Raw genomic sequence first — 26,485 nt, forward strand, 5'->3', positions numbered from 1 at the left:
TCCTGACTGGTATGTTTGATGTTGAATATGTTTAGTTTTTTTTTTTTTTTTTTTTTTTTTTTTAAGCCGATTGTTGGAATCTTTCTGTCATATCGACTTAAAAAATTACTGTGACACTTGAGCGGTTATGTGGTCTGTCTTCAGCCACTAACCTCAGCAATGAGTAATATGCTCACTCTTGCCTCTGTTTAAATAAGTCTAAGAGACTCGGAACCTCCTTCCTTGATTCTGACATCTGAAGAGGGAGCCTCTCTACTGCCTGAAGGGAAAAAAATGTTCCAGTTTATTAAAAAAAAGAGGTAGTTCAAAGTATCAAACCCCCAGAAAAACTAATTTCTTCTGCTACAAGTGATAGGAACGCAATGGATATTATTTCTAGCAGTATGTAGTAGGATGTGAACAGGAAACAAGAGCTTTACATCTTAGAAGTAAACCCATTGCAATTTCATAAATTCAAATGATTACAGTTCCTGCTGCCCTCAACAGAGTTAAGTGCTGCTTCGCTTATTTTGTTTTTCACTTTCATTTTCTGGTGTTGGAAATCATTTTTTTTTTCTATTACTAAAGATCAACTGCAACAACTTCTAAAATTATTCATGCTGATACTTTTCACAGGTCATGCAACAACCACAAAATTCATTCTGTATTTTATTAGAATGTTAATTCTAAAGTGGAAATAAAATGATGCATTGTCTAAAAAAATTACAAAAAGAAATGTGATTTGCATCCGTTTTCAGCAATCTTTACTCTGAGTCCTTTAAATAAAGTCCAGAACAATCAATTGTCTGAAGGAGCCATTTAATTCACAAAATGAATTAAATTTTCAGTAAAAATGGAGCAAAAGTCTGTTGGACAACATTAGAGAACAAGCAGCATCACAACAAGCAGACAAGTCATGCAGTAGGTTGCAGAGGTGTTTGAACAGGGTAGGTAAAAAAAAAAATCCAAAACTTCAACATTTTCACTCTTTAGTACAGTATTTGAAAAAGAAACTGGAAAATTACCAGGGCATGGCTGTCTGTCCTAACTGAGAAACTGGGTGAGGAGGGCAATAATCAAAAACGCAAACAAGAAGCCCATGGTTATCCTGGAGGATCTTTAAGAGCCACAGCTCCAGATAACAGATCCAGTAGACAAACCCAAACATCCCTGTGACAGGTGTCACTTGTAAATAAGACAATGAGTCTCAAGAGATTTGTCCTGTATAAATAAAAGATTATATAGCCATCTTACGGGCAACGCCTGCTGATCAGTCCAAGGCATACTTGGAAGAAAACATTGTTTTAGAGGCAGCAAATGACTGAGAAGTTGGGTAAATAAATGTCACTGAACATACAAACAGAACTGCAATGTCCAAACAGAAAATCTGTTACAAAACAGAAATTTGTTCTTTGGCGCCGTCCATCCGATCTGACTAGAGTTGGTATACTCCACAAAAAATTTCACGGGGAACTAATAATTTTCAAAGACGTAGACTCCGAGTCCTGCAGGGAGAAGAATGTCAAAGAAAAAATGTAAGTGAAACATAGACAAGTAAATCTAGAGCAATGCAGCGTTTTGTTTCAAAAATACTTGAGTTGTGTTTCTCTTTCATATATATATGTCGCAAAAGCACTCACATAATATTGTGTTGTGATCTGCAACGTGCCTTTCATCGGGGGCTTTCTTTGATGTCAGCGGTGTTGCAAGAGCAACGGGAGCCAAAGAGAGCGTGTTTCCCCACAGCATGGATCCATGCAGTATTAGAGGCTTATGAGGTTCTCATCACTCTCCATCCTGGTAATGTTTCTGTCAGTGTGCCGGATGGGAACCATTACATCCCACTGATCATCATTCACAAGATGCCGTCTTACGTAGATGCTGTTGGTTTTATTGCACACCATATTAGTCTGTTTGTGTGATGTAGCACAGGAGTTTGCCTCGTTGACCTAATTTCAGATTTTTAAAAAAAAAATTTCAGGTAAGGATGGCAAAAAATAAAACTAAAAATAGAGTTAAATGTTAATAGGCTGTTGATTTTGTATCATTGTCTTCGTTTCAGAACAGCTTCCCCATCTATGATACGGTTCATTCATCTTGTTTCGCTCAGTCAATCTCTGTGGCAAAAGGCCAGTGTGTCTTATCCATCACTAATCTGCAGCCATTAGCATTCATGGTCCATTAGCCATCAAGTAGCTAATATAAAATTTTAATTGTAGGCCATAAAGTTTGTTGTAGCACTCTAACACAAGCTCCCATTGAGAATGTTTTATTACTCGGGCTTTCAGTGGAACTGTTCACATTATGAGGGCTGATGAGTTTTCATATTGTATGTCTGAAGTGGTTAAGTCACATTTAGTGTTATGTTTGTGCACATAAAACATTTGCTGCGTAAGATTGACTACTAACTTTGTATTTGCATCAACATTAGTAAATAATGTCTATTTCAGATGTGTTTACAGTACGTTTGAAAATTGATCTTTACAATTTTGGTCAGTGTATTTTCTGCACACGTGGATATTTAAAAAATCCAGTTTCCTGGTACATCGATTGGCATCACTTGGTGTTAAATTCCCAATTTATGTTACACTGAATAAAGATATCACCCATTGCTTTATAGCATCACCGTATTTTTGTCAAGGTGTAAGTAAATACTATATAGATTTGAACAGTTTGATGCTGTGATCCATAAGATTTACTTATTGAAATTCATTATCTAAAAAGAAGCAAATATACATAATCAACTTCCATAAAATCGAGAAGTAGTATTTATGTGCTTCTTGCAGAGAACACTATATAGTTTTGATATCTGTACCTTCATAGACTGACACGAGTGTAGAAAAAGGCAAATAATGGCAGGTTAATTAGTCGGGGTAGTTGCAGCCAAATTTGTTTTGGTTGAATAACCAAAAGTATATCAGTCTTTTTCTCTTTAGTGTCCCGCAGCAGGTGGGGAAGTGGGACTGGTACCAGAGAAAATTTCAACCAATTACCAATTTTTCTGACAGTAAAATGAATTTAAACCTTAGTAAAAGTATGACAGATAATTTCAGAAGTTTTATAAAAACATAATTCAAACCTTGATCTATATTTAACGGACTCATTCCTACTCCTATAGTGTAGTGATGTCTACTTTTTAAACCGTCTTATCCAAGACAATCTTTGCTCACAGAGAACATTAGAAATCACGCTTGCATGCCGCAGTGTCCCGGTCGCTTAATCTCCTGGTAGCATATCTGTGTGTTTCCAAACACGATAAAACCTTGAGAAAGGGACGTTTACATCCGTACACACGGAGATACCTAAAAAATTTAAGATATTCAAGGGCACGTAAAATCAGATATTAACGTTTTTTGAATACTTTCCCTGATATAAGATGTTTTCCTTCAAAGTGCATTTGCACTGATGCATTTTTATTCCATTTATTATTTCAGACTTTACTTATTTTTACAACTTAAGTGCAACTACTTCTTTTTTATGTCACTCCTTCTTTTGTGTTACTTTGCATGCTGGTAAACCAATGCCTTCAGGCATCTGGACCAGTGCAAACATCCTGCTCTAATTAAAACAGACTGATCTACTCCTATTGTCTGAAGACAATTATTATTTGAGTCACATTTTGAAGTTAAACTTGCAAGGAATTTCATAATGTACAAATCTTGTATAACTTTCTAAGTCTTAATCTTGTCTTGCAGCTTGTACCAGCTCTGAATGAATGTTTAAAAAAGCCTTACCCCTGGAGAAGAAATGCTATTCTTCCCCGTAATCAAAAAACACAATTTTATTTGGGATTTCAGTGAGTGCGATTTTGCCTAAAGGTCCACAACCTAATTAGTTTAAGATTAGGAGTAAAGGGACAGAGAAAACAAAACTTTTTACCAGATCGAATCCATAGTTTTTGTATTTTTGTACAAATGCAAGAGTTAAGACTCTGGAATTTTAAACATTTACTTAATATTTTCGCTACCGTGCCTTACAAAATTATTCATACTCTTTGAACTTCTCCAGATTTTGTCACATTTCAATGAACCCAATGTAATAGGTCAATGTGTGTGAAATAAAAGCTAAAGAATACATAGCTGTCAATAGTTTTTTTTAATAAATAAATCTGAAAAACGTGGTGCATTTTTGTAGAACCACTTTTTGCAACAGTAATCCTGATTTCGTAAAACTTGTTGGAAACCAATTTACTTTTCTTCTCACCTTACTGTTGTCCTTCGCATTATGTTGATCTATTACACAACCACAATAAAAATACATTAAGGTTTGTGGTTGTAATGTGACAAGATGTAAAAGCGTTGAGGCGATGTTGATGTGAGAACATGAACAATTTGCCTAAAGCAGCAGGTTTTTCCTTCATATGCATGCAGTTTATCCCAAAATTATTCATACACCTGGCAAAAATAGGTGTAAAGTAAACTTCAAATTTAACAAACATATTTTCTCTTACTATATGTCAGAGGTGTTTAGAATCACTCGTCAAAGCCCCAGTATCCGGCATGTTTTAGTTGTTTTCCTGGTTCATCACACCTGAATTAAATATTAGCTCATTAGCAGGTCTCTCCAGTAGTTTGAAATGCTGTCGACGTAGTTGGACGATTTGAATCAGCTGCGTTGGAACAAAGATTCATCTAAAACCAACAGGACAGCGGCCCTGGAGGACCGGAGCTGCTAAAAGTAATGTAAAATGGTAAATAATTCTAACTATTTTGTCGTATTCAAAATCTAAATATGGCAGGCAGCGCTGCCTTTATTCCGACTTGCTTTGTTAGGATCCTGTCACTGTGTTTGGGTTACTATGCAGCTGCTAAATAGAGAGCAGGCTTGTGGTATTGAGACAGACAGATGAGACCACCATGACTTCCCCAGAGAATTTAAGGAATCAAATTTAAAAGCTATTTTCAGCTCCAATGCGAGGTAGAGTCACGTCACCTGGTTTGATATTATTGGATGAAATAGGATACTCTCATTGCCAAGTTTGTTTTAGGCTGTGCGTGTGTGTGTGTGTACCGGCATCGAAAGAGCTGAAGAGGCTGGGTCAGCATTGTTTGAGTGAATGAGGCAGAAGGGCAGACGCATACGCAAGACTGTGTGTGTGTGTGTGCGTGTGCGTGTGCGTGTGTGTGTGTGTGTGTGTGTGTTTCCACATCCCTGCCGAGCGTCCATGTTTGTAATACGTTTAGTGCTTTGTTAGCCGTCTGCGCAGGCCTGTCTATATCCGCCAGAACAAGTGTTTGGACTGCATTATTGCCGGTCCTGTCAGCGGCACCTTTCTTTGCGGCGACGCAGAAACTTGGACCGTTTTCAAGACTCCGATGTTATCGCCCTGTTGACTCACGGCTCCTTCAAGTGTTTGAGCTTTGGCAGTGGACGATGTGTGTTAAAGAGAGACAGTATTTGAGTCAACATTACTGAGGGGTGTTATTTTATTTTTATTTTTTTTTATTTTTGTTCACGTCAGCCTTATGTAAGCATGCGTGTGAGATGTGTACTGTTGGCAGACATGGTCTCCATCACCTGACATCCTTTTGTCCTAAAATCAGACATCTGTTTTATTCCACCTTTTTCTTGTTCATTTAAACAAATAATAACCCAGCAAGTTAAACTCACCAAGCAGGAGGTGTGACCACTTCCATCTTCTTGCACATTCCAAGCCCTGAATCCTTTGTCCTCTTCACTTTTTTTTTTTTTCATTTCGAAACCCCTTTTCTTCTGCTCAAGCATGTTTACATAGAAGAGAGTGTGTGCTTTTTCTCTTTCTGCTTCTCTTTTGAGCGGCTGTTCAATAGGCAGATGGCTGCGCTTCCTTTTAAGGATTGGTCGCAATAACCTATCGCGCCAGTTACATGTGTATAGCATCTGTGCAGGACTCTATTCCAGCTCAGGCACGGAGACGAACACAGAGGGTCGGGGCTGGATTTAGATTTGCACAAAACAACATTGTTTTTCAGAGTGTGGTATTTCATAGTTTGGATTGTGGGAATTGTTAGGAACTAGCTGTCACTGCGGCTAATTTACTGCTCAAAGTACTTCTGCTGCTCTGTGCTCCTAGGCAACACTCGCCATAAAACCTGGGATAATTTCAATGACAGCACCTTTTTGCTTTTGTTTTAAAACCACACAGAAAGGTATGTACTGGACCTTATCCAGATACAGATTTACTGCGGGAGTGAAGGAAACGTTAACGTTCAGTGTTCCTCTCTGGAGTCGCCTCGAAGTGGCCGCAGCCTTTCCCCTTGACATGTTCCTGAGCCTCCTCTCACCGTCTCTATTTTTCCTCTCTGTTTTTCCTCCTGTCTCTTGCTTTCATGTGCACATATACAACACAGTAATGTCTAAGTGTCTTAGAGTGCCATGTCTAAAGAGTTCCAGCAGCTTGTTACCGAGGTTGTCAGAAAGTGCGGAGACCCACCGCAGAAGTGAGGATGTGTGTGAAATCCCGTGAGCCTGCAGCACAAAAAGCCTATTGCTGTTTTCATGTGGACAGTTTATTTTTCTTCACATTACAGCTGTAACACAACAATTGATTTCCGTACGCTGTCTAAAATTACTTTCAGTGCAGAAACAACCCTAATAATTTTTCTTAAAGCACGTGTAAAACTATGCAATTTTATTTGAAGAAATCTCAAAAGGAATGCACGCAATGTCAACATTTTCTAGGCGTTCAGTCAAGCAGTTAAAGGCTAAATAACATATTTTAGAGCCAAAAACCTAAAATATTTAAAGTATGAAGCTGATACATTAGATTCTGCCTTTCAAGTGAATTTTATTTTAAATTATAATCACTTTTTTTTTTGACACAAAATGCCTTTTGAGTCATGTCCTTGTTTATTATTAATGATGCGCTACTTATTAGCAACAAACAAAACGTAGAAGTGCATCTTTTTTGCTGCAGGAAATGTGAGAAACAAGAAAAGTTTGGAAACGACTTCCAAACTGTGGAAGTTGTTTCCATTTGGAAACAAGGAAAGTTCCCACATTGTGTGGCATTTTCAGATATGTTGAGAGAAAACGTACTAAAAATAGACAAAGAGTCGCTTGCTAGTCGCTGTCCTCAGAATAATGCACTTACAGCTACATCTCCTTTACTTTACTTTCATGACTAAAGTACAAATTGATTGTGTGATTACGTCTGTTTTATACATTCAGGGCTCATTTACTAAAATTGAACATCTCTCGACCCATCCTGCGACTCCAAACTCCTCACCGCAAGCATTTTCGGTGAGGAGAGACCACCGTCACCATAGCAACTGTGACAGCCTATCAGGTTCTTATAGCATGACAGCCTTGAGTTATCATCAACAAACCAATAATATGAGATGGTTGCTTTTATTTAAAAGCCTAGAATTAATTCTGCTGCTGCTGAAATTATACTTGTTGAAGTCATAATGTTTTTTTTTGTTGTTGTTGTTTTTTTTTAAACATGTATTATATGTTATTTTGATACCAAAATATATAATAACCAACTGGTGCATTTTGTGTAAGAGTTTAGCCAGAATCAGTTGGAACAGCTCACCGGGAAAGCCAGCTCTGTCCTATGATACCCCCACTGATCCGCATTGATCCATTGATCTCCCAGTCACAGGTGGGAGACAGAAGACATTTTCACAAAAGTAACCATGTCTCCCACCCTATTCATGACATTGTTGCAGAACTAGTCTTTTAGTGACCAGCTGCTGCAAGTAGCATTATCATAGGTCCTTCCAAACAGCTGCTATAGGACTGTAACCCCAAAAAACCCAAGTTGTTTACGTCCCTTTTTTTGCGAGACTCTACACAGTCTCACACAATTCTACATTTTTTTCTCTCTTGCATTAACATGCAAAGCTATATTTATAGATAGATAAATATATCAAGATTGTGAAGCAAAGTTGGATGTTTCAGTATGCTGAATTTTCTGTATTAATTTGTCTTGTGTTATTCTATTGCAATTAACAGAAAAAACAACAAACATTTCACTTTTTGCATCAGGTTTATATTATGAATTTGTTTCAGTATTTGAATTGCAAAAAATAAAGGAACATTTTAAAGGCAGTACTAATGTACTGAGATGCACCTGCATCGTGGAAAATCCCAGATATAACATCTTACTGCAACTGTGTCGGAATATCTTCATAAAATTAAGACCTGAGTCAAACATAAGACCCTGCCCTTATTATTATTTTTATTATTATTATTTGCTCCGCTTTTCTTCTTCAAAATATTGGAAAACTTTCTCATCTCTATAACTTGTCAAAATCACAGATATACAAACCTATTCTATCAACATTTTAACATAAGTGATTATGTTTAGTTTTTTTCTTTCAAGACAATTTTAAACTCTTTTTTTCTTTACTGTGAAAATTCAAAATAGTCGTAAAATACAGTCCCAGTCTCAAACTGGTAAATCAAAATTGGCTGTTCCTAAAATGTAAATAATGGGACACTGAACAGGAGCATGCCACTAAATCTAATACTGCAGTTCGTAGCTCATGTTCTCTGCCGCTGTGGTTTAATTCAACAGAGATCTATCCGACTGTCGGGTTTTGGCTGGAGTTCAAGTACGGCCTCCTTGGCACTGTGCATAACCTCTCACTCCGATTATTATTTTACTTCCTCACATTGTTATTTTATCAGACAAAGCTCCTGTCAGGCTACAGTCTGTTTATGGCTTGTGGTGCCAGCGTAAGCAGGAATGAAGACTCTGTGGCTCAGTACTCTGGATCGTCACAAAAAAAAAAAAGAAAAAGAAAGGACACCTCAATAAAAGCAGATCTCCTGGCTGCCCACAGTCATAAAGGAAAATAAACAAGGTTAGGGCAGAATAATTATGCTGAGCTGCTTCCTGGTATTAAGCGAATGGCGGAACTTCTTGTATTGTGCAGGCACTTCTATTTTTTTTTTTTTTTTTTTTCTGAATCACCAGCAGGAAGAGTTTACAGTGATCACATTTAGAGTTTAGCACACTTATTACATAAAACGATGCTATTTTTGCTTCACTACTCACACGCCCTACATGTACAGTAGAATCTGCAATCCAACCCTGTTTGGATTTATAAAGACTAGATATGAGTTGATTCTGGCTCCTTGCTCTTATTGTGCTAGAGCAACAATGTGTGGAAGAGGATATTTGATTTGCTTCTGGTGTCTACTCACACATATCACTCATTAATATCTTAATAACCTCTTTAAGAGTTTTGTGGCATTAATGGTCTTTATTTGTAATAATCAGATAGGAAATGGGCAAAGATAAGAGGGTCTTGAATCAGATAGCACAGCTGCGTTGAAAGCTAGTACACTCTCCGAAATCCGCTGCTCTGCTGTTGCTAAAGAAGTGGTAGTATGTATTTTCCAGGCACAATTAAGTGTTACCATCAGTTATGTCAACAAAAAAATTGACTTGGCATCATAAACGTATCTGATCCCTTCAAAGTGGGCTCTGTCCTTTCTACCCTTTGCAGCTCGTCCATTCAGCATGTCATTACAACAAGGCTTCTCCATGCCAGCCATTGATCCCATTTAGTAACCCATGCACAATTCCATAACGGACTATTATTTGTAATTTTCACAACCAAAGCTAGACTGTTTTTACGGCACAACACGGTTTTATTTAGATTAGGAGCTCCAGAGGCTTTCCATCAAAATTTCTCACTTAAAAGTGGCTAAACTGAGAAGCTGTGAACTTTAAAAGTTGACTTGACACATCCCTCATGTACTCGGGCAATTCTGTTGCCAAGAAAAGCACTAAATGGTTGTTCTTGTCAGCACGAGCACCTGACAGATGGCCTTGGGCTGCTCCACAAGCCTTTCTACCATCCTCTGGCAGCAACACCATCAACAGCTTGTGATGGATTAAACTCCTCCTGACCAACTATAAAGAAAGTCTTTCCCCTGTTCTTCCTCGGCACATTTACTTATTATTTAAAAAAAATAAACAGCACAGTGAATCATTTATATACTCGATTACGTACAAGAGAATGGATGCAGCCGATCTTAATTAAGTTCATCTGTATTTATATTCTCTGTATCAAAAGGAGATTGTCAGATCAACACTTTCTGACGATGATGGAGTTTAGTAAGAAGCTTGAAGGTCTAACTTCTCTAAAAGCTAAAGTTTAAAGATGGGCTTAGTTGACGACTTTCTTCAGACTTTTGAAAGTGAACGTTCACTCAGTGATCTACCACTGTACTCGTAAGGTGTGATAAGGCTCGGTGTGTTTTGTAAAAGAAACTTAGGTAACACTTCATTTGAAGGGGGGTGAATAAGACTACAGTCTTCAAATAAAGCGTTACTGAAAATTAATGTGTTATTAACAACAGTGAAGGATCTCTAATATTCTGCTTTCAATTTAGTTTTTTGTAAATCATCTTTTACTGTTTTATTCCAGCTGCGGCAACATCTGTACATCTAATTGCTTTGCTTTTCGCAAATTGTCTGTGTGTATGTGCATGTGGTTCATACTTGTATCTCTATGGTAAACACATTTAATGTAATTATGAATCTTTTGCGGCTCTTAATAGCCCTTATATGCTTTGGCAGTGTTTCTGCTAATAATCACAACATCAGCTCACTTTTAATGGCTTCAACGTTTATAGAGACTCTCATAATGTGTTTATGTGGCTGAGGTAATACTAGACTGAATCGTTTGGAGAGTTTTTTTATATATATAAATGCAATTTAGCTGCTTTCTGGTTTGTTTCAAAGTGGTGGGGGCTACTGATTGCATTCTAATTACTAAATTATACATTTGTTAGACCTTTTCCAAAAATCTACACAAATGAAAAAGAGGATTTTCTGTAAGGCTCGTTTTATCCATTGCAATTTTCTACTGTTTTTTCAGACACATCAGTTTTAATTGTCACCTTGGCCTTTAGCTGAGCTTCATCAGCTCCTTTTAAGTTGTAAGACTTAAACTATTACTTATGGTGACCCTGCAGTGCAAACCACACTAAACACAACTACAAATTAGAAAATACAAGATTAACTAAGCACAAGTAATCTTAATATTGTTGTGTTTTCTTAATTTGCTTAGTTAATGTTGTGGTTCTTTTAGATGTGTAGTTATGTTGAGTAATTTCTGGATGTGGTTTTCACTTCAGTGTCACCCTAATTACCAGTTATAATGACTACCAAATTTATATTTAGTATTAATATTTAGTTTACATATTTGACATTAATATTTAACTAGTGCTATATATCATAAAACATCATTCTTAGTATACACACAGCAAAAAAGAGTTTTCTACATCAATTCATTGTGTAAAATTATGGAAGAAGTTAAATGAGGAACTTAAACAAAGTCAAAATTTAATACAATTAAAAGGAAATGTAAGGATGTAAATTTCACAATACCGTATTTTCCAGACTATAAGGCGCACCTAAAAGCCTTACATTTTCTCAAAAATTAGCACTGCGCCTTATAATCCGGTGCACCTTATATGTGCACTGCATTCCAAAATCTGTCCCTGACACAGAGACGTAAAGTGTACAGTACGCACGCTGGCAGCGATAAACCAATCAGAGGACATTGTGTAATACGTAAAGTACGTACGCCAGCAGCAATGAACCAATCAGAAAATTGTTGTCAGAGTTCTGCAGCATACGCCTCCGGTAAAAACCAGACAGGTTTTGACACGGTGATGCGTGTAAAAACCAGACAGGTTTTTCCACTCCTCACCGTGCCTGTTCATCTGCGACTCCATGTGCGCCCATCTCACTGCTACTGTGAAAAAGGAAGTGAAACTAATTCGGAGTTTGCCGTCATTCCGGGAGGATTAACTAAAGAACTTCAACCGCTGGACATTGGTGTAAACAGGGTGTTCAAAAGGAAGTTGCGAGCGGCGTGGGAGCGATGGATGACAGACTGCAAAGACACGTTTACTGAGACGGGGAGGCAGCACCGGGCGAGTTACGCCACCATGTGTGAATGGATTGTGGATGCCTGGGCTAATGCATCTGCCTTAACTGTTGTCCGAGATTTCGCAAAGCCAGCGTCATTGCTGAACAGCCACCTGGCAACGAAACTGACTCCGACAATGATGAGAGGGAACCTGGCTTGTTTGATGGCGAAATTTCCCAGCTGTTCAGTTCAGATACAGAAGAGGAGGACTTTGATGGATTTGTGGAAGAAGAATAAAAAACAACGTGAGTGTATTGCTACATAGTCGAATAAAGTTCAACTAAACTTACTGTTTTGTTTCCGTTACCTTTTTTGTTGTTGTTGACCGTATGTTTTAGCATGTGTTTTATAATCCGGTGCGCCTTATGTATGGGTTAAATACAGAAATGGACGCCATAATTGAGAGTGCGCCTTATAGTCTGAGAAATACGGCTTATAGAAATATGGCTGAAAGATAGCAGTAATGTGTAAATTGAGGCTAACGCATATGAGTGGGTAAGGATGTATGGATATTTAGACATATGTAAACCCAGATGGAAAATTAACCTATGTTCATTTTTATTTTTATTTGATTTAATAATGAGGGTCCATCTGAAAACATGGTATGCATTTATGGAGTAGGAGTTCATAAGTTTCTTACTTCTTTCTACCCCTTTTTGAGCATCTTAAGAGTATTGTGGTGCAAAAAAATATGTGTCTTTTGCATTTCTTTTTCATGTATGTCAGTTTATACTGCTATCATGTTCAAAATAAAATTAGTAGAAAAAAAAGCAGAAGGATAGCAGCAGATTTCAGCTACCAAAATACAATTAATTGGCAGGGAAAAGTCTTCTAGATGTTTTTGTTGTCACTCAGTGAAAAAGGAAACAACACAAACAGTCTTGTCTCTCCAGCAGCCACTTCATACTGTGGTCTTCAGAGAGATGCTGAAGCTATAATTATAATAAATTTGCACTCATTAATCACAGTACAAATATTCTCATACCTCTGGCATCTCTGCATCTCTCACTATATGTAGCAAGGTGTAATTTACCACAGTGGTTTTGTCACAAATGGCCTTTTAAATCAAAAATTATTTTCAATAAGGCAACAATGCTAGGGGAAAAGGCAAGCAGTTTCTAAGCATTTAATGGTAACTGCATTGGGAAAACATTGTCAAAATTGTAGAAGCTAATTAAAATGTGCTCATTTTCTGTAGCTTCGTAATAATAAATATATACTAAAAGAGCAGGGCGTAGCACAGTGTTTGCATAATTACATTTTCTTTAATGTGTTCAACTGTTCATAAGAAACTGACTTGTTGGAGCGCCTCACAGAAAACTATAAAGTGCAAGTGAATACAGTGTCGTGCTGTGCAAATAAAACGGTAATGAAAAGTCAAGTACTGAATTACTAACTAGCAACATAACAGTACACATCTAAACTGGGATTAAGGAAATTTATTTGAGTTATTGCACATTTCCTTCTCCCTCAAAAAAGTACAGCTAAGCTGTTGAAGTGTACAATCTTACATCAGCGGGGGAAAAAACTGCAGTGAAGTTCAGCATCAGTTGATCTATGAGTCTGCTGCTGCAGTACAAGTTTTTGCTATCTGTGTTTATTTTGTTTAGAGAAATAAATGTATTGTACAGATTACATTGTCCTGATTTGTTCACTATCTGTGTTATGGAAAGGAATAGAAGTCAGAATTTAGCATACACCCAGCAGCTGCTTCATTCCTACGGGTATAATTTTAGGGCAATCTAAATCCTAATGTCCGATTTATCATCTGCAGTTGTACATCATGTCTTTAATTGATCTACTGTAAGATAACATGGCAGACTCAGAGTACTATAGTTTGTGCTTTCCAGCAAGCCTTTATTTTCATACAGTGTAGACAAAATCAATATCTCTGCAGCTGTGTGGCACTTGTTGCCTGATCATGTTTCATTCACCGTTTGCCCAGTGTGAACTGTGAAGGGCCTGTCTGTTAATGAGCAACACCACAGCATCGAATTCTGAAAGACAGCCAGAGGCTTTACTTTAAAAAAACATTAATAGGCAATTAAGGAATTAATCAGTACTGGCATCGACAGTGTCACTGCTTTTACTCTCCCTAAATCTCTGGGCCTCATGTATTAAAGGCTCGCATAGACTTTGTTGCATAAATCACAAGTTCAACTTGAACTTGTGATTTATGCAACTGTGTGCTTTTGGATCTGGCAACAGAAAATAGTTATCATTTACAAACCAGTCCTCCTTGTTTGCCTTTAGTGGTCTTGCTTCTAGGATTTCCAAAATGTGTGCAGCGCACAAAATTAAAACTGACTGTGTAGTCTAATTCTGTGCTGAAATGCAACGTACAAAATGATGTTGCACATTTTCTCAGTCATGTACAGTAAGCTCAAAAAAGTTATTCAGCTCTTCGAGAGAGAGAACCTGCACGCTTAAAGGTTTACAGTCATGTTTCCCTCACGGTCTGAAATTTTGGCAAAACTTCATTATTTCCCATTGAAGATGAAATTATCACAATAGCCTTAACAGCTTGTCACTTTCCATATAAATATTGCTTAGATCCAGAGAAATCTAGCTGATCATGACATTCTAGTACTTAATTTTTTCAATAAACCAGGGGGCTAAATGAGCTAAATTTGACATTGTGTTATAATAAGGTGCAAACTGAATTGTATGCAAATGAATTTCAATCTGTATATAAGAATCAAGACCAAATGAAGCTATTTCTTTTCATTCTTAAGTTATCGTTCATTAAAAAAAAATCCACATAAGACTTTCGTGGGTATATTTTTCTTTGCAGAGTGACTGTCCAAACCTCATGGTAGAAAATGCCTGAAATTTTGCAAAAAATCATGTTGATCACTAACCCTTCATCACTTTCACAATCATCAGCAGAATCAGATCTGTTGTCGTTGTTGTTGTTGTTTCAACCTTGCAGACCACTCAGATCTACTCTGCATCCACAGAATCAGAACCAAACGTGAAGAACCAGCATTCATAGTTTATGCACCACAAATCTGGAACAAACTTCCAGGAAACTGCAGAAACACTGAGTTCATTTAAATCAAGGCTTTTTACTAATTTGCTTACAGTTGCCTTTGATTAAAAATAGCTGAAAAACAGATTAATTTTGCTGATGGTATTTGACGAAATGAAATGTTTATTTCCTGTTCCCGTTGTATTTGGTTACTGTTATGTTTTTAAAGCACTTTGAACTGCCTTGTTGCTGAAATATGTTATACAAATAAACCAAACTTGACTTTTGTATACAGCTCTACCCGAAACGACACATCACAGAAATGAGAAAATGGTGACCAGCGTGTTCATATGGCGTCTCAAATGTCTATATCACTACACTGCTAAATTCGATTGCTCAAAAAAGAAACTTGATAGAATGCAAATCCCCTGAGTTGCCACCACCTGCCCCAGTCACCCGATTTAGACAGAGTTTTGGAGTCGACTTGGACTGTTCAGACCACCATGGTGGAACACCGTGCCTTTACAAGAGAGAATGCTTTTGGGTTGCAGCAGAGTAGATAAGTATCGATCTCCTTGTAACTGAGCCAGCTACACCTATATGTGCCTGAGAGTTAAACTTTCTTTACAATGCTTGACTTAAGGCACAGGAGTAAAAGGCTTCACAGTGATGTTACAGCAGCTGCAGCTGGTCGCCCACATGATGGGAATGTTGATCAACCGGCACGTTTTTCCTGTTTTCCTGAAAATGCATCCCTATTTTTCATGTCTTTAGAGCAGTCTGCTTTGTTTTGTTTCCTGAGCTGTGGAGATGTGACATTTTGTTATTCACTATTTTACCACTTTTATTTCATTTTGTGTTACAACATAAAAAGTAATGCAAAGAAAGTAAATATGAGCAAAAGCAATATTTCCTTCTTTCTGTGTCAGTATAGTCAAGTTATTTGACCTTTGTTGGATCTGAATATTTCTGGATTCAGTACACAGTCTTACAGTTATATAAATGACAAAATAAAGAGCTCGCCCCCTGCTGTATATGGATATTTTTACATCAAATGGGCAGATGAAAATAATAAATATGTCACAGACGATGTTCAATAAAAAAAATTGTATGCTGTTAAAGTATTTTTTCTTGTATTTGTATTTTCTCTACTCTCTTTTTAACATGCCAAGTTGAAAACAGAAAATGTGTTTCAGTACCTTCTAAGCTCTTATCTTCACCCAAACACATTTTGCCCCTCTAAACCAATTGGGAGATGCTCAGAATTCATTAAAAGCATGTTGCTTTATCATATCCTCCATAAAATGTACTTTGTAGAAGTTTAAAGTAGGCTTTGTTCTCTTAAGAGGCTTATAAGCTCATCTATCATAAATGTTCCACTCTTTCATCTACATTGTTTTCTTTTTTGCGGTTCTGTATATTTTTTTTTTCTCTCTTTTGGTTACAACACTTCTATTTAGCCTTGCGCTTTCAGTGCATGCATGCAGTGTGTGTTTCTGTGTAGATATCCTGCACACAATGTACAGTATGCCTCTGAGCATGCTTGTGCACAGCAAAGCAAATGGTATATGTGAAATGATGGAGCATTCTGTCTGCATTTGAGCATGAATCATGATGCGTCTCCAACATGGACAGCAGGGGTGTCCCTTGATAATTGTAGCAGTTTGTGTTCAGTGTCCCAAACGGTTCTAAGACGCTGCTGGCTGCTGGGGTTATTTAACAGCTCTGCGGGAGGTCCGAGGGTCTAGGCGCAGGTGTTGCTCTTACCTTCAAATGCTTGTCTGTGAGATACTATACTCTGCGAGAGCCATTTTCATTTTAATCAGCATGGGGCTGCTGGAGTCGGAAATCAATGTATGATGGTGTTGATGGCACTGTGGATGGGCCACGGGAAGATTCAGGGGGTTTTGCTTCTTCTCAGTGTGAGACCGTGTTCTTAGTTGATAATTGGTATTTTAAAAGCATACTTGTAATACACGATTATATACGTATTTCAAATTTAGTACAACCTATGGGGATTGTAGTAATTTCTTTTTTAAAATATGTATAAGATATGACTTTTGAAACCTTCACTGCAATGCTGAGCACACCACCATATGCATTTAATTTCTTAAATTTAGATGTAGGCTGGGTGCCAGACTCCCTGTCATTCTGTGTTTCTATGCCCTGGACAAATCCATCAGAGAAGCTTATAGTGCAACTGTGTATGAAGCTAACGGGGCCACTAACTCAGTTGTACTTGACACAGAAAGTACTCCCTGTCTGCTGGTTTTGTTCTTTTGCTTGATGCAATCATCTTCTCTTCCCAACTGGTATGATAAACTGAATACATTGTGTTTTTATTGGAATGTTTAAAATCCAAATCAGATCTGTTTTGTGATTCTATTGTCCTAATTTTATGAAGAAAAGCATACGGATAGTATCAGTGACTATTTAGTGATGTTGGACCTTCTATCTTCTTGCAGATAGAGAAGGTCCTCGGTTCTAATACTGGCCTCTTTCTGCTTAAAGTTTCCATGTTCTCTAAACGTGACGGTTGGTAAACCTCTCTATGTTGACCTGTAATGGGTTGGCAATCTGTCGAATATTCCTTTCTCTAGCCCAACTAACAATTATGCATGGATAAGCTGACGATGGATGGATTCAATCTGGATCTGTTACCTTTAGATGACATTATATCTTGCCCTATATGAAGAAACTAAAATAAACTGAGTTGCCATGAAGGTTCTTGTGAAGTTTTTTTTTTTTTTTTCCTTTTCATTGAATACATTTATTCAGATGAAAGGTCGGATGAACAAATAAAAGTTCACAGAGACTCGATGATAACAAGGAGTGATTAATTTATTATGAATTGCTTCTAATCAAAAACTCTTTAACCATCTTTACAAGCTGTGCCATTAAATGGGCACTACATGCTTTCACATTCATTTTAACGTAACTGTCTTTCCCTTTCAAATTAATCTGTGGTCAAGTTGCGTAAACCACGGAGATCATATCTAACAAATAAGAGGGTTAAATCAACTTGTGTTGCTGGTAACAAACAGCCGCTGACATCAACAAGCCTTTTTATGAGGCCTCTGTGCTGTTTCTGTGGTGAAGGAGGAACCACTCAGTAAAGGGCAGGGAGCCATTACGGTGTGTTTAATCAGTGCACGCCAATAATTAGAGTACTTCAAGCCTTTTCAGACTCCTCTGTTCAACCTCTGCATCTGGTTGGTCTTACAGCAGTGGTATTAAATTATTTGAGTGCGGAGTTCAAAGTAAGCGATACATTCAGGTCAAACAAGTCGTTTCCCATCATATTTTCCATTTGTCAAGACCTGGTTTGACAAATAACATCTATGTCTTCTGCTTATTTTGTCATTCGTGCAATGAAATTGTATTTAATAATTAAAAAAAAACATTTATCCTTAACATGTATGAAGTGGGGTTTTTTTCAGGTTTATCTGCATCTCTCACTTAGCCAGGTTTTGAAATTTTGCCTAGTATAGTGCACCAACATTACAATTGGGTTTTGCCTTGAAGTATTTTTAAAGTTATAACTAGTCCCATTTTGTTAGTGTTAAAAAATGCTTCATATCATCTGATGGTATAGTTTTCTTGGAAAATTGTTGCCGTGGTATTTTAACGAGAAAACAGTTTTTGCTCTGTAGAAAAACGTCGGAGTGATTCATCTGTCAGTGAGTTAAAAAGATGTCTATGGCGTCCATACACCCAGTGTTAAATAAGTTACAGTATCAATGCTGAGATTTTTGCAGAGTGTAGGCAAATGTGTAAAAACATAAAACCTATGTATAGGGGAAGTTACTGTGCAATGTACTACATATCATGAAAAACAAGCAATGAATGTACTTCCTGTTCAATTTACTCGCGTAAAATCTTGATTGAGTTAGACAAACATCTTTGGCCAACATGCAATTTGTAATGTAGTCCTACAGCCTCACCTGCTGGACATTAATAGCAATGTCAGCTATACTCATGTATTTTTCTCCTTTTTATCTTTCTTTTTCCCTCCATCCTTTTCTCCTTTAATTCCTATATCCCACATCTTATTCCCTTCCACTCCTTCCCCTTATGTCCTTGTTTCTCTCTCTTTCTTCAGAATATGCAAGAACATAACAATGAGCTCCAACATCACGGACCCTGGTCTCCTCTTGACTGCCAACACATCGCCGCGAACAGCCGGAGCCTACTCTCAATCCAGTGCGCATCACAAGAACCTTAATTTCACTCCTCAACCTGAGAATGAAACACCCCGTGATCCTCTTGGTGGTCATCCTGTGTGGCAAGTTGTCCTCATTGTTTTACTGACAGGCTCGCTGTCACTGGTCACCATTGTTGGCAACATTCTGGTAGTGGTCTCCTTCAAGGTCAATCGCCAGCTGAAGACAGTCAACAACTATTTTCTACTGAGTTTGGCTGTAGCTGACCTCATAATAGGAGTAATCTCCATGAATCTCTACACAGCTTACCTTATAATGGACTACTGGGCCCTAGGCACATGGGCCTGTGACCTTTGGCTGACTATTGACTATGTTGCAAGCAACGCATCAGTTATGAACCTTCTGGTCATTAGCTTTGATCGCTACTTTTCTATAACCAGACCTTTGACCTACCGGGCCAAACGGACCACAAAGAGAGCTGGCATCATGATTGGCCTAGCATGGCTTGTTTCTCTTGTCCTGTGGGCCCCAGCCATACTGCTGTGGCAGTATTTTGTAGGTCAAAGGACTGTACCCCAAAACCAATGCTATATCCAGTTCCTCACAGAGCCAATTACAACCTTCTGCACAGCAATGGCAGCTTTCTATCTCCCTGTGACAATAATGAGCATTTTATATTGGCGCATCTATAAGGAAACCCAAAACCGTTCAAAAGAGTTGGCTGGACTGCAAGGTTCAGAAGGTCGTGGAGGGCCAGGGGGAAGAGCAGGAAATAATAAACGAGGTGAGAGAGCTCGCTTTGTACATCAAACTGGAAGTTCTAGGAGCTGTGGTAGCTATGAGTTGAACAGGATGCCTAAGAAAAAGAGCACATGTCAGGAGCTGGTGGGGCGATTCCACTGCTGGCCAGGTGTTCGTTCTTGGAGACCTGGAAGTATCAGGCATGGGGATGGTGATCCGGACCAGAGCAGCAGTGACAGCTGGAACAATAATGATGCAGCGGCCTCTTTGGACCATTCCGGGTCCTCGGAGGATGAGGACTGTGGGGGAAGAGAGATGATTTCTCAAAGTCATGCTATTTTTTCGATTGTCCTCAGCCTACCTGGCATTAAGGCTGCAGTCAACTCTCAGCTTACCTCTTGCGAGGATCTGGATGTGGCCTCAGAAGAGGATCCACTGAGGGGAGACAGTTTATCAACAGTCACCACTACCACAACTGCTCCCATTACACCTGAGGGAACAAACAATACAGAAAATAGCTACCACCAACGCTTCAGCTCACGCAAGACACGGTCAATGTCCACCATTCAGGCCAAGTCTCACCAAGGGTTTCTGGATGATACCCCATCAACGACTGCCACTGATGGCTCTACCACCTGCACGGCCACCAAGTCCTCCTCTGTCCCCCTTTCTTTTAAAGAAGCTGCTATGGCAAAGCGCTTTGCCACACGAACCCGGACTCAGATCACAAAGAGGAAACGGATGTCTTTAGTGAAGGAGAAGAAAGCAGCTCAAACACTCAGCGCTATCCTCTTAGCTTTCATCATCACCTGGACACCGTACAACATCATGGTGTTAATCACAACCTTTTGTAAAGTTTGCATCCCACAGACCCTGTGGGCAGTGGGCTACTGGCTGTGCTATGTAAACAGCACAGTCAACCCCATGTGCTATGCACTTTGCAATAAGACTTTCCGGACAACCTTTAAGATGATACTGCTGTGCCGCTGGGATCAGAAGAAAAGACGGAAGCTGCAGTTTCAACAGAGGCAATCGGTGGTCTTCCACAGGGGCATTCCCAGGGAGTCTACGTAAAATAACTGAGTAATGAGTCGGTTGTTGACAGTTTCAACATTCAACACAGGACAATGGAAAAACAGGTTTCTTGGCCTAAAAATCCGCACTGTCCTTGTCTGCTGTTATGTAAAATACAGCAACACTACATGGTGGTCTTGTGATGTGTGTTTATGTTGGAGCATCAATGTACTTTGGCAAACGGGTACCAGTGGGAAGTTTTGCCTGAGGCGAGGTCCACAGATGAAAGTTTTGTCTTTCTTATGAAAGAATTCTTTACCATTTCACTCTAGTGCTTCTGGCAGAAGATGATGAGGAAATGATCACAAAGGGCTTTTAAAAGGCATTGCAGGACAAATATGGAAGTGCAATTGACAAAACGTAGGCATGTCCATGTAAGGGATTTACATTTCTTACAACTTCCCTCTGTGGGTAGCTAGAACTGTAATGTGTAGACTGGTTTTACATTTCAAACAAAACTGTATGTCTATAATACGTTCCTGAAAGCCACGGTAAAAAGGAGACTTGTGTTCACTGGCTTCTACATTTTACTAGTTTGCAGTGACTTCTTCTTAAATGGCATGTGTTTTTTAGCAGAACTTCTGTGGATTATATTTCTACATCGATATAGCTTTCTTGTGTATTATGAAATATAAAAGTTCTTAAAATGTGTCCTTACTCTCACTCGTCAGAGAACTGCTTTTTTTCTTTTCTTTTTTCCTTTTGTGATTTTCATCTTTGGTTTTCTAGGTATTCCAGAGATTTTGAGCCAGTTTAAAAATGATACATTTGATGAAGTGAGTTGTGAATATATTGTGGCACCACAGTGAAATGCTGTTGTGTTCAATGTGATTGTTGTGTTTTTCTATGGTGAACACAATGGGTACTTTGGTTGTGTTTTCTGTGCTTGCAGTTTCCTGTCAAAAGCAATGACTGTATAACGATGAAAAGGTTCTGTGTACATTTCTGACCTAGTATACTGAGACTAAATGCACACAAAGATGTACTTTTTTATTTGCTCTGGCTTGGTTTCTCACTTTGAAACATCTAGTCATGAAAGCTGCAATTGCGCCCTCTGGAGGGATATCTGATTGCTACAGTGTAATTTTAACATTTACATAATAGGCTCTAAATTGTGACTTAAGACGAATATATTTCCAAATGTTGAGTAACTCCAAATAGATTATCCATACACATTCATGGTATAACTATGATTTTACTTTCATGTGTTTAGTTCCTTCAAAGTATTATAAAGCCATGTCACATAATTTGTACATAAAGTTGAAACCTTTTTGTAGTATACAGAGAAATATCAAACACAAAAACTAAAATGAAAAATTAATTTGGTGTTTTTTGCAATGCACATTAGTTTTTGGGTTTTTTTTAAACTGCAGAAACATTTCTAATGATGTGCAAAATATACTGAAGGTAAAAGATAATCTGTAATATAACAGGTGTCATGAAGAAAAATAAATTATTATGGTGAATGTGGTGTTCATCTTTATGTTTTTGAATTATGTGCAAATTGGATGTCCAAATAAGACACCATCTGCCAACAGTAGGTATTTTAGCTTGCTTTGAACTTAATGTGCTTCAATGTCATCATCAAAATATATTTTTTTCTCTCTCTTAAATTTATTTATGTTCAAGTATGCCTATCATTATATTTTAAATAAAAATTTTAAAAAATGTTTTTGTGTTCACATTTGTGTGGTTTTACTTAATATTGTTGATTTTACTTTCCCTTCAAACACACAGAGGTTTAAATTATTGAATATACAGTGTCCTCTGAGAGCATGACCTCATAATTGTTATGACTTCATGGGGGAAACGTAGACCATTGTTTTGATAACGGAGTTCAATCTTATAGTTCATTAAAAATAAAAGTAATTCTTACAGCATTTTTTTCAAAGTGCTAATTGGAATACAGTCAATTAATTAGTGCATTCAGATTTATGAGATTATCAGCACCTTATTTAATAAGTGTGACTGATGGTGGCTCATTATAGGGGATTGACTACAGATATAAATCTAGAAAAAAATCTAAAGACTGTCGAAAAAACGGCTAATCCCAGTAGTTTAAGTACTTGTTAAAATACCTGCAAATTCTGTAAAATTGCACAATAATAAAAAGTTCAAAGTTTTCTAATTGCATCACAGATACACGTAATATAATAATTTATTTTATGATGATAATTTTAGTTCTGCATCGACTTTGGTATTTTAATGTTTTCTCCAGGCCACAGTTAACATGTTTGTGTTTTTTTTTTTGTTTGTTTTTTTGAGACTTGACTCTATAGCTATATTCATATGAGGATCTGTATACTTACTAGCATGAGTTAAGAGGCCACAGCTGAAGCTTGTTAAATGATTGAAAAAAATGGCCTTAAAAGTGGCAACAGGCCAAAAGTGGAAAGAAAAAAAAACTGAGTTGTGATAGTTTTGGACAGTGCAATCACTTTTCTTCTGCACAATTCCTATGTCAACTTTTAGCTTTCCAGCTCCTCTACAAATATTAACTGAATAAACACTGTTGTTCTCTTATACATTTACATAGTTTTATTTGGCTCCATAATGAGGCCTGATTGAGTTAGTGAAGGGAGTCAGAAGCAGTACTAAATGGTAAATGGCCATGAAGTTTAAACATGTGACGAGCAAAATAACAACTTCATGTGACCCACTGATAAGGAGCGGCCCAGAGACGGAGACAGACCACCATCTGTGTTTTCAGCAGTCAGCACTAAACCAGCAACGAGAATCCAGCAGCCAGGCAAGTATAGCACAACTTTCCATACTGGAAAATATGAAACACACTCATCATACCTTACTGTTGAATTTAAAAGTAGATTTTGTAACGTTATACCTTGACTGCTATAGTTTTCTTCACTTGCCTGAAAAGGAAACTAATAGTGTGTTTGTATTAGCTGAGGACTCATCCTTATAATGTAAGAAATGATTAGTTCAGAGTCAACAAGACATTGTATATGGTACAAATGTTGCTGCTTTCCTAGCAGTAATTATGATTAAAACAGTCTTTGGAAAGTTTTTATTTAATTGTATTTGTTTGTTGGGCATGTGTTTGTTTTCATACACACGCTGGGGACAGTGTGTTTTTGCATTTTTATGAAGTCTTGAACTAATTTGTTGTGATTTTTTTAACTATTTGCTAAGCACTTGTAAATATCTAAGAAACCAAATGCCCCAACTATTTGATCATAAGCAGAGATTGTTAATTTTTTGATTGTTGAACACTTAAAGAGTTTATTTTTTAAATAGAGTTGATTAGTGTTAGAGAGTTAAGAGGAGTCAGTGGGTGTACTTCTTTGTAATTCTATTTCACATCACCCAGTTATAAATTGCGGTCAAGAGGAGAGTTTCTCAAATCTGTGACAATTTGGCTTTCAAAAAGTCTCCTCAATGGTTACAGCCTAAAATCAGAACATTGCCTGCTGGTTTGTTTATTACAATGTTTAGAATGATTTAAATATATATATTTTGGGGGATGCTGGCTTTTCTTTTTCAGTCATCTGGGGTGGGGGATAGGCAGTATAAAGTCAATTAAACCGCTGATGTAAATGGGCGAACATGCCATGAGAAGCTTGGGGAAAGGTGGACAGCTATAAGTGCTAAATTTGTTCAGCACATTCAGCAGATGCACAGGCTTATAGGGTTTCTGAAACCGTTTTAAGACTTTGTCTTTATGTACTGGCAAGGAAATGGAGATTACCCTCTGTCAGAAACGGTCTGTGTTTATGGGTTTGGAGACTAAGACATTAAAAAGACAACACAAACTCATTTTGCATATTATTCAGTTGCTCAAGGAGTTGGTTCTGTTTCTTTTGTCAGTGGTTTTTGTCTGTATAAACTTTTTGTAAATGTATATCATCAGTGATTAATAAAATATTAAAACCTAGTGCTTGCTCTCAGCTGAAGAGAAACTCATCGCATCTACCAGGGTAATCTAATGAGGAATGACTAACAAGGAATTTACAAGGTTGTTGTTTTGACATCCTTGCTGCGAGAACGACAAGTCACACCCTCATAGCACATGTTCAACAACATGAACCTCATTAGATTGAGTAAATAATGGCAATTATATCCTGGCTCATGAGTTATCACCGAAAAATTGGGACTAAAGCAAAAGAGTGGTCTACAGATATGTAAAGAAAACAGTCAAACGGAAAAGAAATGGCTGTATAAAGTCAGTAAAACCACTGATGTAAATGAGGAAACATACCAAAGAAACGGAAATAATCAATTGAATTTGTGATGTTTAGAAATAACTAATAATGCTTTCGGTCAAAATTGACTGGCAACGTCTTGAAGGCAGCTGCTCATTTTTTTGGGCCGGTGTCTTGCGAGATTTAGTCTCTCCAACAGATTCAAAAGGTTGATCATCTCCTCTCAGCCTGTTTCCAAGTGTTAGTGGAGCTCCCTGATGACACAATCATTTAATCAGCTGTATTCAAGCAGAGAATTGATGTGCATCAGCTAGCAGCTGGTGAGCAGAGTGAAACACCAGGTAGATGGAGTTTGGACTCTACATGGGCTTGGCAATCAACCCAGTTAGCCCTTTTAGATTCACCAGCAAGAGTGATGGAAACACAGTTAGAATATAGTACATTTAAAAAAATGTGTTATTTTTGAGGGTTCAAGAGGAAAATGTTACATTCAGTACCACATAGCACCAGACAAAGTCTGCAGAATGTGATCAGCTTGTGATCTCTTTTAGCTGGAATTTTAACAGGACTAATTTTACATTGTCTGTGCTTTATAACAAACTCACACCCATTCACAGTTGGCATTAGTATGTATAGTAAGTCAAACCATGTTAAGCCCTAACTACAGGTGCAAAAGCATTTGGGATGGAAAGAGGGCAATAATTTTCCTCTCACCGCCTTCAGATTCGGCTTGGGACACATTTGGATTATTGTGGCTGTTTGCATGAAATTTATCCTGAAACAAACTGAGTGACTAATATGACATGATTTCCCTCAACCAGCAAGTTATCTTTGCTGTACTCTGAAAGAGATTCAAATTGTTTCTATCGCCTAACCTAAAGTAGAAATTATTGTTCAGATAAAAGTTTTCCTAGTCGGAAGAATTCTCAGTAAAAAAAAAAAAAGTAGTTTACAGTTATTTTATTAATTTACTGGTATTGGGATTCTGTAAAGATGAATGGGATCTGTTTATGCAGTATTTGTAAGTTGCTGATTATTCTCAAATAGTTGCTACAGAATCCCAAATCTTCAATGCCTACTTCCAAGTAAAATAATAAATAAATTGTGTAAAGTGAATTTTCAGCTGTTTAACTGCAGAGCTGTTTTATAAACAATCTGTAAACTAATAATAAGCTTTAAAGATTTCCATATTTTTCATCCATTTCCTCTTGTATGTCACATCTTTTAAAATCAGACGATAAAACATCTTGCAGTTGAACTCTGATGCTTTTCAGCTGCGTTGACGTCTCAAAGGTTGTTCAGCTGATAGCCAACTTTGACATGGCGACACATTTACTTTCAAGAAAATCCGTAAGAGCCACCAAATTGCTCAAAATGGGATTTAATGCCAGGTGTGAATTTTTATTTCGTTGGTCTGGTCTACTGACACTCCATTCAGCCAGGATGCATGTTGACACCAGATCTGAAAAGGTTGTTATAGAGATATGACTCTGTGTCCTTTCTCTATTTCTTTTATCT

At 37.6% G+C, this 26,485-nt stretch overlaps 2 protein-coding genes across 4 annotated transcripts in view; both read left to right on the top strand.

Moving 5' to 3' along the window:
* Nucleotides 1-22,477, top strand: part of chrm3a (cholinergic receptor, muscarinic 3a) — an 85,422-nt gene extending 62,945 nt beyond the window's left edge. For 2 of the 3 annotated variants that reach the window (XM_014980611.2, XM_014980612.2), the window contains exon 3: nucleotides 18,932-22,477. In XM_014980611.2, the coding sequence (XP_014836097.2) occupies nucleotides 18,951-20,807 (1,857 nt within the window). In that variant the 5' untranslated portion in view covers nucleotides 18,932-18,950 and the 3' untranslated portion in view covers nucleotides 20,808-22,477. Of the gene's footprint in view, nucleotides 1-11,578; nucleotides 12,104-18,931 lie in introns of those variants that run through there. The other variant, XM_014980614.2, reaches the window with a different exon arrangement.
* Nucleotides 22,478-22,642: 165 nt separating this feature from the next.
* The window catches only part of fmn2a (formin 2a), a 43,987-nt gene continuing 40,144 nt past the window's right edge, over nucleotides 22,643-26,485 (top strand). Inside the window, exon 1 of the mRNA XM_088012866.1 lies at nucleotides 22,643-23,556. Coding sequence (XP_087868992.1) covers nucleotides 23,413-23,556 — 144 coding nt within the window. The 5' untranslated portion in view covers nucleotides 22,643-23,412. The remainder of the gene's footprint in view (nucleotides 23,557-26,485) is intronic.

Source organism: Poecilia mexicana, unplaced genomic scaffold (assembly GCF_051168715.1).
Source record: "Poecilia mexicana isolate PSO_F unplaced genomic scaffold, ASM5116871v1 scaffold_15, whole genome shotgun sequence".
Classification (NCBI taxonomy): domain Eukaryota; kingdom Metazoa; phylum Chordata; class Actinopteri; order Cyprinodontiformes; family Poeciliidae; genus Poecilia; species Poecilia mexicana.